The following is an 18,794-nucleotide window of genomic DNA, read 5'->3' as shown; positions in this document are numbered from 1 at the left end:
GGGACCAACAAAGCCTGAATAGATTGGTTTGGTTTTGTCAACTCGAAACTAATCCTGTAACCCTGAGTTTGTTAAACTACCATCATGGTACAGGCCCCAGGAGTTCAGAGTATTTGTGATAAGTTACCTTGCTTTCCCTGGTGTTCTTTTTGTTTATAAAACGTCTGCCACTTTAAATGCTCTGAACGCAAAGAAGCGGAGTGATCCGTGTACAGCAAAAAATCCCAGCGCGGTTGCCGTCCTATCAAATTCAAGGTACTGACTGTAACGGGCGATTCATTTACTGGCATTCATGGAGTATGTTTAATAAACTGTTGACCTTTCAACTTTTATCAAGACAAAACCAAAAATGAATGTTTACATTGTAGGTTTTCAAAATATATTTTTTAACAATTTGTGATATTTTTCTGTTGAACTTTGTTAGGAAAATTCTGAATGGTACAACAAACTAGGTCTAATTAAATAAAAATCAAGAAGAAACCTGTGAATCAAGAGTTGTATTTATTTGAAGGGTCTGAACAAATGTACACACACCGGTCCAGTGGTTGTGGTCTTTAAGAAGGATAAATGTCTATGCTGTACATCGATGTAAATAGACTCACGTTTTGTCATGCTCTTGATAGTGAGGGCTGGGACACACAGCTTTTTGACCACACACACACAAACACAGCTCAACTGTTGGAAGAGTAAGCGATTGATACAGTTGTATGTCTGAGACCGTATAGACTTTACAATCCGAACCGTAAAGTTTACACATATGATACAAAGAAAACACAAGAAATGGCCTCGACGCTGGAAGAATGGGTGGGTTTGTGTGGACCTAGGCTTGGACATCTTTTGCAAAATAAAATACAAAATAAAAGTTCAAATAACATTTAAAATATATTTTATATGTATTTAAAGATCTATATACAAATTCTCTAAGACACTATCATTCGTGAACCAGAAAAAAAAGACTGAATCAGTGAATGTTTTATAACTACAGTAGGAATTAGGTTGGCAAAAAAGGCAACCAAAATATGTGTGTGCTACACTTTACAAATATATTGCTGCAGTAGTCCTTTTATTTTAGATACAACGGCAATATCAATAGCAACTGGCCACTGCACGTTATAAGAATCGGTGTCACAGACTTCCATTGTAAAATGATACACTCGCTTACCGCAAACCACAAACACGCTCAATGCATAGGCACACACATAAATTCTATACATGTGGATTTACAGTTTAACATGAACTTAAATATTTCTGAGAGTGAAATGATTGTTATACGATAACACGTTTTACATATTTGGCCTCCCACACAATAAGTTTGGTCCCATCTTCTGGCTTAACATATCTTTGCCCTGATGAATTTGTACTGATTTTGGGAGGGAAATTAGCATATTTCTGCAGAAATGCAACACAATATGAACTCTCATTTGGGGTCAATTGCAATAATGCAGATTAAATAGAAATCAAACAAATGAATGTGTTTTTTCAATAGTTAAGGAACCAAGCTACCTGATAACCATGTGCATTAACAACCAGAGTAGCAGATTAACTATAAAACATCTCTTATTTTTTAAAGGAACACTCCACTTTTTTTGAAAAAAGGCTTATTTTCCAACTCCCCTAGAGTTAAACAGTTGAGTTTTACGGTTTTCAAATCCATTCAGCCGATCTCCGTGTCTGGCGGTAGCACTTTTAGCATAGCTTAGCATAGATCATTGAATCTGATTAGACTGTTAGCATCTCGCTCAAAAATGACCAAAGAGTTTTGATATTTTTCCTATTTAAAACTGATATTACGATATTAAAGATATTAGTCCCCAGCACGCTCTGTGCAAGCAGGTTGTCACGTTGGTTCGTTTATGGAAGTTAGCCTATTTTCAGGTGCTGCGTAATATCTTTAATATCGTAATATCAGTTTTAAATAGGAAAAATATCGAAACTCTTTGGTCATTTTTGAGCGAGATGCTAACGGTCTAATCAGATTCAATGATCTATGCTAAGCTATGCTAAAAGTGCTACCGCCAGACCCGGAGATCGGCTGAATGGTAAAAAAAAACTCAACGAAAACGGTAAAACTCAACAGTTTAACTCAAGGGGAGTTGGAAAATAAGTTCCTTTAATGAAGGTCACATAACCTACAGACCAAAATAATAAATATTAAAAATAATAATAATAATAAAAAAAATAGCATACAGCCCACTTTTAGGAGGAGTCTTGCATCCCAGAGCTCAAACCGGAGAACATGTTAACAGTACATAAATTAAACAATGAATGATAACCAAAACAATTCAAATAAAATAAAATAATTAAACAAATAAATTCATTTTTACTCATAAATACATCTGGACATTGGTATTACTACTCGCTTGGTGTTGTTTGTGGAGTGGGTGAACGAACGATGAAAATGAAGCTCGAGTTGCGGAAATTCCCACCAGTAGAGCTTTCCGGACGTGACGAGTCTGAAGAGTCCAAACCTTGTAGCTGCTCCTCTCTCCTGAGGTCTGATTACTGTTGGGACACATTAACAGTGTTTGAATACTGTGGCTATTAATTCATTAATGCGCAAGGTATAATCGTCAACTCTCAAGAACTACAAACCCAGGACGACCGCGACACAATCCACACTTACTGTTTCACTCTCCTCTTCGTCCTCTGGAAGGGTCTTAGACCCTGTGCCGAAGTGCAGAGGAGAATACACCCAGCTTTTGTCTTCTGGAGGCTGTTGGTTCACAACCAACACAGCAGAGGGAGCCAGAAGGGGTGGAGACACACAGAGGCAGCCAGTAGAGATATGCAGAGAGAAAGACAGGAAGACAAGTGGAGAGTGCCAGGGAGGAATATTAGAAATGCGGTGGGTAGAGATAGATACGGAGCCAGGCACATGACATGTTGCAAGATTGCCAAGATTCGGGCAGCTGAATTTGTACGTCTGGGGTGTGTTTTGGGGGCGTTGGAGTGACGAAATCGTACTTCCGGGGGTGGAAATCAACCCGCAGAAAATATTTCTTTATCTGAAGCGACAACTTAAATGTAGCCTAATTCTGCCGTGAAAAAAAAAAAATTATATTGTGGCCACAAATTAATAATTAGTTCCTATGATTTGCTTGAACGTAAGCACGTGGCCATGTTGTAATAATTCGTTCTCTTGATTTAGTTAAATCAAAATGAGGGGAAAAACCAACAAGTCATGGGAACAAATTCTTAATTAGTGGCTATAATTGAAATATAACGACTGAATGAATTGGTAAATCATGACGACGACTTATAAATTTGTTCCCTCGTTTTAGAAAATGTTGGCCACATTGAACTTATTCCATCCATCCATCATCTTCCGCTTATCCGGGGCCGGGTCGCGGGGGCAACAGTCTAAGCAGAGACGCCCAGACTTCCCTCTCCCTAGCCACTTCCTCCAGCTCTTCCGGGGGAACCCGGAGGCGTTCCCAGGCCAGCCGGAAGACATAATCCCTCCAGCGTGTCCTAGGTCTTCCTCGGGGTCTCCTCCCGGCGGGACGTGCCCAGAACACCTCCCTGGGAAGTCGTCCAGGAGGCATCCGAAATAGATGCCCGAACCACCTCAGCTGGCTCCTCTCGATGTGGAGGAGCAACAGCTCTACTCTGAGCTCCTCCCGAGTGACTGAGCTTCTCGCCCTATCTCTAAGGGAGCGCCCAGCCACCCTGCGGAGAAAGCTCATTCCGGCCACCTGTATCCGGGACCCACAGCTCATGACCATAGCTTCCTCGTTTTGATTGAAATAATTCAAGGAAACAAATGATTACAACGTGGCCAAGATTTAGTAAAACAAGGGAACAAATCAGTAAAACGCGCTTATGTTAATTTAAGTCATGACTCATGGGAACGAATTGTTAATACGAGCTAAAACGAGATAATGATTCCCCATCATACACCCGGCGCAATGCAATGCAACGCAAGTGTTTTTTTGCTAGTTTCAGCCCGATGCAGTTATCATTTTCATGTCCAGTGCCACGTTGTTTATAAAGCAAATGCACTCGCGCCCATATGTTCGTCCATGGGTGTGCTGGTCTGAAAACGAGGTGTGTTCAGTACATTTGTTGGTGCGTTGCTATTTTGAGGCAAATGAAAACAACTGGTCAACATTGACCAACAAAAACCTGGTCTTAAGTCGCAGTATTTTTTGTGTTATTTAAAAGGGCGTGTTAGTAATTGTGGCGAGGTTGGTGATGGACATGGGAGGAGCGAGTGGGACCGGTGGGTGATTGAGAATGAGCACCACCTGCGAGTCACACTCTCATGAGTGAGCCCGGAGACATAAGGAGGAGGACAAGAGAGGGCCAGGCCTGGAATTTTATGTTGTGTTTTGTTTATTTTGTACGTAAGTGGCAGTCGTCCGTGAGGGGCTGCCGCCGATTATTTTATTTTGTTGTTTTATTTAATTTAAGTTGTTAAACGTTTGCCGGTTCCCGCCTCCTTCTTCCCACACGAACAAACATTACTACATTGGTGCTGAAACCCGGGAGGAATGGAGAGACATGCTGTCGAAGAGCCCTCGCTGCTGAGGGGATCGCGGTGCTGAGGAGTTCGGGTGGTTCCGGTGGGACGGAGAGCTCGCTGCCGTGCCCCTGGGTCGAGGTGGGGTGGCTGCCGTCCTAAAGGGAGCGGAGGAGTTGCCGGCGTTCGCCGTGGGCCGGGGCCTGCTGCCATCCACCATGTTGGGGAGGAGAAGGGAGCGCGGGACTCGCTGCCGGCTGCCCTTGACAGGAGGAGCCACCACCGGCCGCCAGGGGGCAGAGGAGGATCGAGCCGTCCACCAAGTGTCCAGTACCATCACATGGCACCGCGAGGAAGAGCCTCTCAGCGGGCTGAGGACTGAGCGGCATTGTGTCAGGGAACCGGACCAAGATTTTATTTTTTCCTCTCTTCACTCTCTCATCCGGTCGCTCTGGGGTCTCCGTCTTCCGTTCTCTCGTCTCGCCAGCCCATATCCCCGGACGCAGAGATTGGGCTCCCTGGGGGGGAGTAGGCGTAGTCCCGGGGTACTCCCCAGCCTACGAGGGGTGTTGGGGGTATGTGGCGAGGTTGGCGAGGGACATGGGAGGAGCGAGCAGGACCGGTGGGTGATTGAGAATGAGCACCACCTGCGAGTCACACCGGTCTCGAGTCCTCTCATGAGGGAGCCGGAGACATATAAGGAAGAGCAACATCAGTGGAGGACGAGAGAGGGCCAGGCCTGGAATTTTATGTTTGTTTTGTACGTAGGCGGCAGTCGTCCATGAGGGGCTGCTGCCGTTTATTAGATTATTTTAGGTGTTTATTATTTGATTAAAGTTGTTAAATGTTCGCCGGTTCCCGCCTCCTTCTTCCCACACGAACAAACGTTACTACAGTAATATGCGCCTATAGGCGGGTGCACAATGCAAGTACACTCTGCTTTTTAAATATTAAAAACAAAAGGATTCCTCTCTGGAGAAGCGTTCATTCTTTCCGCTTGCAAAATTCCGTCATGTAAATAGCGAATCCGCCATGGTGCGAGCGCAACTGACTATTAAAGTGAATGGGAGACTCTGATTGGTTTATTGCACGTTACACCCAAAACACACCCATGACTCGTTAAGAGACTAGATACAACCCTTTTGGACCATCCGCCTAGTCGTTAAATTAGCAAGTGCACCTGCGCCATGCGCTTCAGACCATGCGCTTCGATTGTTAAAATAGGGCCCTTAGTTTGTGGTAACGAATTCTTGATAATTCATGGCCACGATATATATATATATATATATATTATATATAATATATATAATATATATTTTTTTTTCTTTTTTTTTCCTGCATGTCATGCGCAGCCCGCAGATAGACAAGTAAAAGATTAGTGAACATTAATAAGGCTGGAAAAGTAATCTTCTACAATGTGTGATATATGATGCAAATTTATCATAATGTATATTTTTGTAGCCACTGCGCAAAGATGCAAATCTAGACTATGAATAAACAAAAGCTGTAATGTGGTGAGTCAAAAATGAGAGAAACTTTGAATGAGAAGGAAGTGAAGTGAAAGAAAAACAATCACAAATGGTAATAGACTTCGTAAAGACAACGTAAATACGTCATTTGCAACACATTTTACTTTAGTAGCTACTATGTAACGCAAGTGTTTTCAGAATAATCAATGTGAAATACTTAAAGTCTGCACTTCATTTTATCTAGAAGGATTTGATTGAAAAAAACTAACACTGATATTATTGGCTACTATTATTTTTTCCCCGCCCACATGGCTCTAATTACATCAGCAAACACGAAAAGTAATTCAGTTGTAGAGAAGTTATATTTTGATGAAATACTATACTGCAAAAATATATTTTTCAAAGTTCTATTTCAGTCTTTCAGTAACGCCGGCGCTACGTCATATTCTCGCGTATGCGTCGTGGAGGCACACACGGAAGTCGAGAACAAGTTGGATAAAGGTGTTATTTTCCTGTTTAACACTGTAAAGCTGCTTTGAAACAATCTACATTGTTAAAAGCGCTATATAAATAAAGTTGACTTGACTGACTTGACTTGACTTATTTTGATTTTTTTTTGCGCACAAAAACTATTGTCGTCGCATCGTAAAATTATTGTAGAGCCACTGTGGTGAGATAGACTTTGTAACGACGTTTTAAGTGCCTTTCATGGATCTTGGAAGTGTAAATGTACTGAATGCCAATGGAGGCCTATCTGAAGCCTTTCTCAGCCATCAGCTTTCAACTAAAATATCTTCATTTGTGTTCCGAATATGAACGGAGGTCTTACAGGTGTCGAACGACATGAGGGTGAGCAATTAATGACAGAATTTTCATTTTTGGGTGAACTAACCCTTTAAGACTGTGACTTGACATATACACCGATCGGGCATAACATTATGACCACTGATAAGTAAAGTGAATAACACTGATTATCTCTTCATCACGGCACCTGTTGTGAGTGGGTGGGGTATATTAGGCAGCAATTGAACATTTTGTCCTCAAAGTTGATGTGTAAGAAGCAGGACAAATGGGCAAGCGTAAGGATTTGAGCAAGTTTGACAAGTGCCAAATTGTGATAGCTAGACGACTGGGTCAGAGCATCTCTAAAACTGCAGCTCTTGTGGGGTGTTCCCGGTCTGCAGTGGTCAGTGTCTATCAAAAGTGCTACAAGGAAGAAACAGTGGTGAACCAACGGCAAAGCTCATTGATGCACGTGGGGAGCAAAGGCTGGCCAATGTGGTCTGCTGCTAACATCTTGGTGCCAGATACCACAGCACACCTTCAGAGGTCTAGTGGAGTCCTTGCCTCAACGGGTCAGGGCTGTTTTGGCAGCAGAAGGGGGACCAACACAATATTAGGATAATATTAGTGTCCTACTGTTATGCCTGATCGGTGTATAGTTGTATAAATTGAGCCATTGCAATTGTTTACCACAAAACAATTCCAAAGTTATAATTGTGGGCTCATTTGCAGAGAAAAGTCTTAAAGGTACAGTAACAAAACAGCCTGTTTAATTCTAGTAGTCAAAGGGTGGAAAAAAGCTACAATAGTCTAAAAAATTACGAACATCAAAGGCTATCTTGAGCCAATTACTTCTAAAACTACTTCTAAAACTAGTTTCCTCTCAAACTTACATTGTGTCTTCTTCTGTGTGTGATGGGCTGACAAACACAGACGCTGCCATCAGAGAACTTACAAGAGGCAGAGAAAGAGAGATGGACAGATTCGGCAGACAAATAATGAAAGATGGCAGAATGGTAAGGAAAAAGTCAAGGAGAAGGAGTGCAGTTTATAAGTTGATAAACTTAAGAATAAGAATTGACAGCTCCATTAATAAAAGGAAAGTGCGACGGAGCAGCTGGTGCTAATGGATGAATAATGCAAGAGGTGGCGCTTGCGTGTCTCTAGGCCTCTTTTTGAGCATAAAACCGAGTTTAAGAGGCATTCGAACATGTCCTCAATGTGTCTAGCAAACGATAGTGATCTGCATTTCTTGGCTGTACATCCCTGTGGATGCATTGCACCGTCCTGTTTGTTTTGTCGTTCATAGGCCAGAATGTGTCTATTGTATTGGTGTTATTCAAAGTTTCCACACATACAGTAGAATGATATCGTCAGCATTTAGAAATAAACAAAAGGGCTCTAACTTCCTTTAAATGGGTCTTATACAGTCATATAGAAACTGAAGATAAAAATAAAGAGCCAAAGGAGCTCCTAACACCTCCGCACACAAACACCCACCCACGTGCCAACAGAGACCCTCTGTGAGATTCTGTCTTCTGTCCCGTATTGGAGACATTTCCTTTAGTCACCATTAATTCAACAATGGTCACATTAGCACTACTTGGGAGAATCTCACAATGTCTATCAAAAACACGTCGCGGTCATGTATAACCCGGAAATGTATATATTTTTACATGAAGAAAATATTAGAAGTCTTTTTTTAGTATCATTGTAACATTATTTCTATGACAATTAAATCCTCTTTTTAAAAACAAACCTCATTCTCCATATCATAATGCATGAAGATGTTTTCTGAACACAATGTTTTCTTATTAAATTAAAAATAAAAATGATATAAAAAGGTATATCAAATAGTATTATAATTTATACATACATACATACAATTAAAATACATTCTTGTATTTTGCCTATAGTAAAGATTAGGGGGAAATTTTTCTTAATTGTCATAGACATGATGCAAAAAATAATACTGGTTCTAAAATATGCTTAATTTTTCATCATGGAACATATAGTTTATTATTTTTTATTTAAAAAATGAAATATAACCCAGCCAATCATCTTTTTTTTTCTTGTATTCGAGTAAAAATATATAAACATCCTTCAATCAATGAAAAAAAAAAAAAAAAATCATAATAATAAAACGTCATAGAATATATCATGAATTTTAAAGCTACATCACTGGTAATTTTTTCTTAATTTTAACTATAAACCTCACTTAATATAGCTAGATTTATGCTTAAAATAATAGAAAGATATTTGACAGTGCGTTACAAAAATAAACGTAATTCAAGATTTATTCTCTTAATAAGTCTTAATATCTTAATACAATAGCTGTTTTGCTTTTTAAGTAAATGTATCATGTTTTAAGGATGTTTAGATACTAAGACAAAAATAATATATATTTTTTGTATTATGTTTTTTTATGCTTTGACATTAGATCATCAGGTGGTTCTAACTCTGCTCTGGTGTATTTTTTTATATTAAAGCAATACATATTTTTAGATTTTCGTTTTTATATTTTTTGTATGTAGCCATCTGACGAAAAAGGCTTTTTAATTAAAAAGAGTGCCATGGTCATCCTAAAGTTTTCATTGATTGAATACATATTTTTAGTTCAGATGAGTGAAAGGCTTACAAAATAAATGTCTGTAATTGGCACATCATCATCCTCGTCCACAGAGGCACGGCTTGTACAGCCTGAGGCCTGACTGGCGCTGTCAGATTCTACCACTATCCTGGGGCTCGCTGGGACGGAGGACGAGGCTTCTGGAAACGTCTCTGGAGCTTCACTTCATGTGGAAAAGGAAATAAAAATGAAAAATGATTTAGAGATTTTTAGTGAATAGAACACAATTCGGTCTGTTCTTCTCAAAAAACTATCAAATGATTTCAGAAGAGTTGGAATATATGGGGCACTTTTTTGGTAGTTTTATGATGCTGATTTGCAATGATGAATGGAAATAAATACATACACAATTATATCTAAATAAAGAAATAATACTTCATATTTAGTTAATAAATAATAATATTCAATTATATTATAGGGTGTACTATGTCTTATATTGCCACTGGTCCTGGCAAGCACAAAAACGCTTCCTGTTTGGTTATGTTCCTCTGTGGCAGTTTCCATGGTGTAGTTTTGCCATCACTATGAAGAGCTTCAGCAGGTGAGCTCAGCTGAATGGAGCATGTCTAATTCCTCATTCCCATGATACCCCTGATCTTAGATCCACACTGCTCGATTCAACAAAACAGTGCATTTGCATTTCAATCATCGCTCTTAATTCCATTACACTTCATTGAGTTTTTTTCTTCTTCAATATGTTCAGCAATATCTGGTGTTCAAAAGTAAATACATAATAAGTTCTCATGACTTTGCAGGTAGTTTTACCCATTTTTAGTTCATACCTGTTCTCCGGCGATACCTGGGGAGCCACGAGGGTGGGCTCGCTGTCGTATCGCCCCTCCACATCCACCTCCACTGTGATGGTCTGCTGGTCCTCATCCTGCATTCTACAACAACACCAGCAGAGGGCTCAGTCAAACCACACGAACAACATCACTATGAGCAAATCATTCTCCCTCCATTAAGATCAATCCCAAGAGGGGAATAAACATTGTAAAGTGTTATGAAACATAAGCGGTCTGTTCGGACTAATTGTGGTCTGTTCAATGCACAAAGCAATTGTATATAGCAGGAAAAAAAGGCTGATAAAGACAAAACAAAAAAGTTAAAAGTCCAAGCACAGAAATTAAATGTGTACCTATACCTTTGGGAATATAATTGCTGTAAAAAAGTGTTTCCCAAAGTTCGAAAACTCTTTGCAGAAGAAAAAGGCTGATAAGTACTGAAGAAAAACAAACAACATAAATTATATAAATTAAAAGCAAGCAAAAATCAAATAAACAAAACAAGACCAAACAAAACAAAATAAAAACATAAATTATATAAAGTCACAGAAAGCAAAAAACAAACAAATAAACAAACAAAACAAGACAAAACAAAATCAAATCAATAAATAAATAATACAAATTCAAAGCAAGCAAAAAAACAAACAAACAAAACAAGACCAAACTAAATCAAAACAAAACATAAATAATACAAATTCAAAGCAAGCAAAAACAAACAAACAAAACAAGACCAAAATAAATCAAAACAAAAATAATATAAATTCAAAGCAAGCAAAAACCAAACAAACAAACTAAACAAGACCAAACAAAACAAAAATTAAATAATATAAATTCAAAGCAAGCAAAAAACAAACTAACAAACAAAACCAAATAAAACAAAATCAAAACAAAGCATAAATAATATAAATTCAAAGCAAGCAAAAAACAAAGAAAAAAAACGACCAAAAAATAAATAAAAATAATAATAATATAAATTCAAAGCAAGCAAAAAAAACAAAACAAGACAAAACAAGATTAAAACAAAACATAAATAATATAAATTCAAAGCAAGCAAAAAACAAACAAAACAAGACCACACAAAACAAAATCAAATCAAAAGATAAATCATTTAAATTCAAAGCACGCAAAAACAAACAAAACAAAACATAAATAATGTAAATTCAAAGCAAGCAAAAAACAAACAAACAAAATAAGACCAAACAAAACAAAATCAAAACAAAGCACAAATAATATAAATTCAAAGCAAGCAAAAAACAAATAAAACAAAAAGTCTTTTTTTCAAAGTAGTATTTTTGGGGTCAGTCAACATGAACTCCACCATATTGCAGAGCAGTCTCTGTTGTGCTTACGTTTCTTCATGACTGGACTGGGTGTGTCTCCTGCATGGAAGAGAACAGAGAGTTTATTGTGCCTGCTACGGCCGTGCCGCTGGAATATTGCGGAGCGACAGACAGGGTCGTACCTGTAGCGCGGGTGTTCGGAGGTGTCCGAGGGGGAGCGTTCTGGGATGGACAGAGAGGTGGTGGAGGAGAGCGTGGTGGCGATGGAGGCTGTGGTGGCCTCCTCGAATGAGGGAGGGGTGCAGGGAAGCACATCCGTCCGACCTGAAACCAGGCAGAGTTTAAACATGCAACTAAAACCATTAAGTCCTCATGGTTGGGAATGATGTCTCTCATATATTGATTACCGTCATCTTCCAGTGTGGGGAAGCTGCGGGCTCCTCTCAAGTCGTAGATGTTTTCGTCTCTCACGAAGGGCAGCTGGCTGGCCGACCAGGCCCCTCCGGGCCCGACGTATTTGCCCACGATTAGACCCCCGCGACCCCTTTTTGACGGAGAGGATTTTAACGCTGAAAGACACAGAAAATGGACTTAAATATTAAAAATAGGTTCAATATCTTTGATTAGCATCATCAAAGTGAAATTTGTCATTTCTTTCATTAGCAGGGACAAGGTTAGGATATTACAAAAATCATTATCATCTAAAAATAAAAAATCTTGTACATTATATAGATAATAAATATCTTCTTTTTTTTTAACATTTAATTTAGTACATACATTTTAGAAAGTACCTTTTAAATTTGTATAGGGATGCAACATTCACTGATTAGGCATAACATTATGACCACTGACAGGGCTGCATCTGTCAGGATGCCCTCGGTACCTTATCGGTTATCTGCCGATATTACAGATTTTTTTTTTTACATGTATTGGTACAGAATATTTAATTTAGCCAATTACCTTTGCCCTCATCTAAAAATTACTCATTTTAAGTTAATCTTTTAAAAACACGAATTATTTAATAAAATTATAACAATGTTATATGTAATCTTTAGGAAATCGCAAAATAAATATCCATTTTCATACAACGCATTACAATGCTGTGATGTCTAAATACATTTTTAGCATTTAAAATGATTCAATTTAGTTTATAGTGTTTTATTGTTTCTTTTATATAGCCCAAATATGGTAGACTTTTTCTTAGTGGTCATTTATCAGTTAGAAATCATCACAAGAAATATTTATCTTTTTCTGTATCCCTATTACTTTATCATTAATTCTTCATGCAGAACATGAAATATATGTGATCCAGTGATATAAATTCAACTCACATGAAGACTTTCTGAATACAGTAGTGCTCATGAACCTGAAGAACCTGTCCGCGTAGAAAGACGGTCTGTGAACAGACACGGTGTCCTGAAGAGTGAAAGAGAGAACGAATAAGTGAACCATCTGAATAGCTACAGTTCATTATTCCAGTTGACGAAATGGAAAATTTCAGTTCAATATTGTTCAATACTAAAAATAATTTTCATGCAGGCTTTAAGTCAAACTTAAGGTTTCCAGTTCAACATGCATTATTCATGGACACAAATCAACACTTCCAGCTGACGTGATTAAGATATACCAGCTCTATGTCTATAAATAACTTAATTAGCATGTAAATGAATCTTGAGCCTTTCACAGTATGGCGTAGACTGATGCGTCACAGGCAGGGTTGGAGAAATCTCCTTTATTCACAGCTGAGCTGAGGAGAAAATGAGTGTGTGCATGTGTGGTATGTGTCTTATATCCGGCAATGGCCCAATTGGCACATCCTCTGAGAAAAATGGCCCCAAATTAGTGCACATTTTACAAGCATTTCCTCCAAAACCCTGTAATTGTCACTAAACCCCATTCATGCTAACATACCGCGACAGACCTTGCGTTATTAATATGAAAATGAAGTAGGAAGCATTATAGTGAAGGTCAAAGACCGCAGAGTCTCAAAACACAGCTGGGTGCTAACTTGGCCAAGAGATGGAGGGACTCGCATGGAACAATGGTGTTGATGTATTTCAAAAAGTACTTTCTAGATAACAGCCATTGAAATTCAACGAAATTCTCACCCCGTCGTGGACTAGAGCCTTCCACGTATGCTCCAATTTCTTTATTAACCTAAACAGAAAAAATTGAAAAAGTCACTCCATGGTGCTTTTAAATCATACTGGATCAATGAATCACACGCCTCATGATGTAAACCATAAGCGACATGAGTCGGAGAGGTTGACGCAAGCACCTGTAAGACTGCAAGATGTCGATTATTCCGATGTACAGTAACAGCCGCTCTCCTCTTCCATTGACTGCAGGAATGCCGCCCATCCTGACAGGGAATATGAACGTTTTTTAGGGCCTAGAATACTCAAAAGTCTGAACCATGCTAAACACTGAAATGAAAAGCTTAGCTATACATTCGGGAACAAAATTGCAATAGAGCTGAACATTTTTCCCGAAGTTGTTAAAATCTTTAAAAAATCTACTTTTAAAAGACAAATGGCTAAGAAGGACTAAACAAAAACAACATAAAACAAATAAAAAGACTAAATAAAACAATGAAAAACATAAAAACAAAACAAAAATGTCTCTGTTCACTTCTAAAAAGTAGAATTTTTGGGTTAAGCCGCGGTAACACTAGATTTTGAGCGGCAAAATTTCTATGCGCACTGCAACAGTCATGATATGATGTCTCGCTCTGCGGCATCTTTTTTATGAGCCTAAATTCAACATATAACAATAAATGTATTATTGTAAATAACAATAAAAAAAGTTCAAATATACAATCGACTCCACTTTACTGCAAAAAAAATGTGTGCTCTTTTAATTTAGCTAAGAGGTCAAGGCGTGGCTTATCGATCTTCTATTGGTCACAAGTCTTCACGTGATACGCATTCGTAGGTCAGAGTTCACCAAACTTGAAATGCAAAGTCAATGACATGAAATGTGTAGTGTGACCACCCCTTTAGTCAACATGAATTTGTTGTTTGCAATCCATTTACATTTTTATAATGCGACACATTTCCAGATGAAACAGGATATCTAACAGACAGGGCTTGATTTTAGCCAGATTTTATAAAAAAATTGATGAAGGAATTTTTTTATACTTTTGGGAACAAAAAAAGGAAAAAATGACTGATAAAAACAAAACAAAAAATAAAACAAAATAAACAAATAAATACGATGTAAATGACACACAAAAAACACAAAACAAAACAAAAGACCAAACAAAAAAACTAAACAAAAAACACAAAACAAAAGATAAAATAATGTATTTTAAAACCGAACAAAGTATTTTTTGGTTACATGAATTTGTTAGTTGCAAATTCCATAATAAACGCAATTCCAGATGAAACAGGATATCTAACAGACACGACTGGATTTAAGCCAGATTTTATAAAAATTTTATGAAGGCAAATAAAAATAGATGAGTGGCTATACTTTTAAGAACAAAAAAAAGGAAAAAATGGCTGAAAAAAAAGAAGATAAAAAATAGGATGTAAACGACACACAAAAAACACAAAACAAAAAACGAAACAAAAAACATAAAACAAAAGACCAAACAAAAAAACAAAACAAAAGATAAAACAACGTCTTTGTTCGCTTTTAAAAAGTTGTATTTTTTGGTTACTTAACATGAATTTGTTGGTTGCAAATCCATAATAAACGCATTTCCAGATGAAACAGGATATCGAACAGACAGGGCTTGATTTTAGCCAGATTTTATAAAAATGTTTTTATTTTTTTTGGCAAATTAAAATAGCTATACTTTTCGGAACAAAAAAAGGAAAAAATGGATGATAAAGACAAAAAACAAACAAATAAAATACAGAAAATAAATAGGATGTAAACGACACACAAACACAAAACAAAAGATGAAACAAAATAAGACAACAAAAGACAAAAAAAACCCACAAAACCCCCCAATAAAGACAAAACCAAAAGAACTAAAGACAAAACAAAACCAATGTATTTGTTCGCTTTTAAAAAGTTGTATTTTGGTTAGTTAACATGAATTTGTTGTTTGCAAAAAAAAAAAAAAACGCAATTCCAGATGAAACACGATATCTAATAGGACAGGACTTGATTTTAGCCAAAAATGTTTTAAAGCCAATTTTAAAATGAATCTTTAAAAAGATTTTAATAAGAAAAAAATTGCACCAATACAGTATAGAATTCCATTTATTGATTATAGGCAATAACAGGTTATTGGCATCAGCTAGAATTTTGTCATTGCATCCCTAAGACTTCATACATTTTTTGATGCATCTGAAAATGTGTCACATTTCTTTTTAAATATCCTTATTATGTGTCAAAACATGGACTAATTTGGGCCGCTCACGTGTCGTCAGTTTCGATTTCCTCTCCACAGGCCGACGCTCCCTGTATGGACTCCATGGCAGTGGAGTAGAGCGCCTTCTGTGCCAGCGGCCTCTTTTCATCACTGTTGCCCTGAGATCCCTCCATCTGCTGCTCTTTCTCCGCCTGATCCATGTTGTGAACTCCCAGCAGCAAACTGTAATCCATAATCTTAAAGCTTTCCAAGACCTAAACACCAAAAACACATCAATTTTGCTCCCATTCACACATCCTCTCTAGACGCAGCACACTGTACAGAACTTACCAAACAGTCCCTCTGTAACGTCTTGACCAGGGCGCTGTACGTGTCTGTATCAAGCATGAGACCGTCTGATATGTCCTGCATGAAATCCAGGTCTTTGAATGTGGGCCTCGCCTTTTCCCGCTCTTTCTTCGAGGCCCGTCGCTTGTAAGTGGATCCCTTCAGGTCGTATTTGAGGTGCATGCGCACCATCCTGGGCAAAACGTTATTCATCACCACCATTCGAATGTTCTTCCCGCCCGATTGTACGCAGTACAGCCCGAAGAACTTGGGCAATAAGGTGCGAGGATTCTGATTCAAGTTCTGCAGAAAACAAACATTTGAAAAATGAAATGCCCAGTCAAGAGAATATTCAAATAGTCGTCCATGCAGTGCTCCACATCTGTGGAAAAACGTTTGTATTAGTATTTGTTGGTTACATGCATTGTGTAAAGGAATTCTTTAAAGGAATAGTTACAATTCTGTCAACATTTATTCACCCGATACTGAAATTGAGCGCCAAAATGCATTATGTTTGACGAGCTTGCAAGTTTAATATTCAGAGATATTGAGAAAATAACCACTTTTCTGCCTTTTCCTTGCACAAAAAGTACTTTAATTGAGCTTTTTTTGTTGTTTTTCCAAGTTCGGAGTCACGGTATGGAAAAGAGCAGCTTCTTTTGTGTTCACACAGATTCAGAACGGCACAATGAATAAGTAGCCAAGCTTCCATTCACTTTTTGTGCTGTTTTGTTAGCGAAAAAGTGAATACATGTTAAAAAAAGATTGCGAAATTTGCTGTCTCCAGCCCGTTTCCATCCAATTGGATTTTTACAGATAAAATGCCTGGCGCGACGCAAGTGACTTCTGCTAGTTTCAGCCCGATGCAGTTATCATTTTCAGCACCAACGTTATTTAAAGGGGGGGTGAAATGCTGTTTCATGCACACTGAGCTTTTTACCCTGTTAAAGACTTGTATTCACATCCTAAACATGGACAAAGTTTCAATAAAAAACGTTGGATGTTTGATGGAGTATTTCTGTGCCAAAAATACTCCTTCCGGTTTCTCATAAGTTTCGGAAAGTTTCTTTCGAGTATGGGTATATGTGACGTCAGCAAGGGCGGAATGTCCTTGTACGGGCTCTTCTCCCGGAAGGGCGTGCGCGCGACTAGAGTGAGAGAGCAAACGCTCGGCTTTAGGGAAGTCGTCGGCTGTGCGCTGCAGTCACAGGACTTCACGAAATCAACAATGTCACCAAAGAAGTGTGTTTTTGGTTGTCAGAGCAAGACAACCCTGCACAGCTTCCCAAAGAACCCAGTGTTAATGGGACAGTGGATGGAGTTTGTTTTTCCGGAGCAGCAACAGAGTTGTGCAAGTGTTTTTGTTTGTTCCCTGAATTTCGGCGACGGTGGTCTATAAACAAGGTACAGTTCAACTCCGGATTTGTAGCTCGTCTAATGCTGAAAGATGGAGCGGTCCCAGCGATTAAGGTTCACGGTCGTGCGTTGGAAGCAGGCGGTGAGTAAAACTGCTTCAAATGTCTTTGTGTTTTTAGCTATCGACTCGTTCATTCAAAATGCGCTACTATTCCATTGTTTTTCTATGTAAACACGCACTGGTCTGACGTGCAAAACCGTTCTGTTTGCTACTGCTAACATTAAATCGCATCCAATAGTCCATAGACTAAATTATGTCCTTATAAACCATGAGTAAACACACACAAATGTTGTAAAACTCGTGCATTACAAGCCGCTAAGCAAGTATATAAGTTACAGTTACAGTACATACCATAGACGTTCTGCTGTAGTCGTCGTTGCTGCTTCTCCTGTTCAATTTCAGCCTCTAGATCTGATTCTGGATCATATATGTATGGCTAAATCTGATTGATCTCAATGGTTAATTTAGGATAACGTTTTTTCCACGTTTAAGGATGTCAGAGCTTTCAGACACTCTTAACGCAATCGTTGCGCACGCTCGTGATTCTTTAGCTCCGCCCACACGATACACCCCCAGCCACTCGTTTTTTTTCCGGAAAGACTTGGTACAGTGTATCTTTCTTTTATGAATATAATAAAACTAAAGACTTTTCGGCTAACTAAATACTACTCTATAGGTACTCAAGATTGACATGAGATTGACTGAAACTGATTGTTTCACCCCCCCCCCCCTTTGTTTAAATAGAAAATGCACTCGTGCCCATCTGAGGTGTGTTCAGGCGCATTGTTGGCGCAATGCTATTTTGAGGCAAATGAAAACAACTGTGCCATTGACCAACAAAAACCTGGTCTAAAGTCGCAGTATTTTTTGTAAAGGCTGTGTTAGTAATATGGGCCTATAGACGGAAGCACAGCGCGCGTACACTCTGCTTATTACACACACAGGGACACACTTTTAAAATATTAAAAATAAAAGGATTCCTCTCTGGAGAAGCGTTCAGTCTTTCCACTCGCAAATTCCGCCATGTAAATAGTGAATCCGCCATGGTGCAAGCGCAACTGGCTTTTAAAGGGAATGGCAGATGAGACTCTGATTGGTTTATTGCATGTTACGCCCAAAACACACGCATGACTCATTAAGAGACTAGCTATAACTTTTTTATTATTGAACTTTTATTAGATTGTATATGGAAAAGAATGCCTGGCAATAGGCTTAATATTTTTAAAATAGGAGCAACAGCTGCCTATTCCAACATCTTAAAAATTAGCGTCAGAATAACTTTACTTAAGATAACTCAAAAATCCAAGTTCTCGTT

The 18,794-nt window shown here is 38.4% G+C and overlaps 1 protein-coding gene across 1 annotated transcript in view; it reads right to left on the bottom strand.

Annotated features, from left to right (window-relative positions):
* Positions 1–2,360: 2,360 nt before the first annotated feature.
* Positions 2,361–18,794, bottom strand: part of pip5k1ca (phosphatidylinositol-4-phosphate 5-kinase, type I, gamma a) — a 42,469-nt gene continuing 26,035 nt past the window's right edge. The window contains exons 7-19 of the mRNA XM_079807607.1: positions 16,066–16,365; positions 15,784–15,989; positions 13,687–13,770; positions 13,517–13,565; positions 12,740–12,824; positions 11,816–11,977; positions 11,591–11,732; positions 11,478–11,507; positions 10,126–10,230; positions 9,353–9,506; positions 7,608–7,664; positions 2,624–2,713; positions 2,361–2,502 (exon numbers count right to left, since the gene is read on the bottom strand). Coding sequence (XP_079663733.1) covers positions 2,500–2,502; positions 2,624–2,713; positions 7,608–7,664; positions 9,353–9,506; positions 10,126–10,230; positions 11,478–11,507; positions 11,591–11,732; positions 11,816–11,977; positions 12,740–12,824; positions 13,517–13,565; positions 13,687–13,770; positions 15,784–15,989; positions 16,066–16,365 — 1,467 coding nt within the window. The 3' untranslated portion in view covers positions 2,361–2,499. The remainder of the gene's footprint in view (positions 2,503–2,623; positions 2,714–7,607; positions 7,665–9,352; positions 9,507–10,125; positions 10,231–11,477; positions 11,508–11,590; positions 11,733–11,815; positions 11,978–12,739; positions 12,825–13,516; positions 13,566–13,686; positions 13,771–15,783; positions 15,990–16,065; positions 16,366–18,794) is intronic.

Source organism: Gobio gobio (genome assembly GCF_949357685.1).
Source record: "Gobio gobio genome assembly, chromosome: 24".
NCBI classification, from domain to species: Eukaryota; Metazoa; Chordata; class Actinopteri; order Cypriniformes; family Gobionidae; genus Gobio; species Gobio gobio.
Note: the sequence above shows the minus strand (reverse complement) of the source record. Positions and strands in the feature narration are given on the sequence as shown.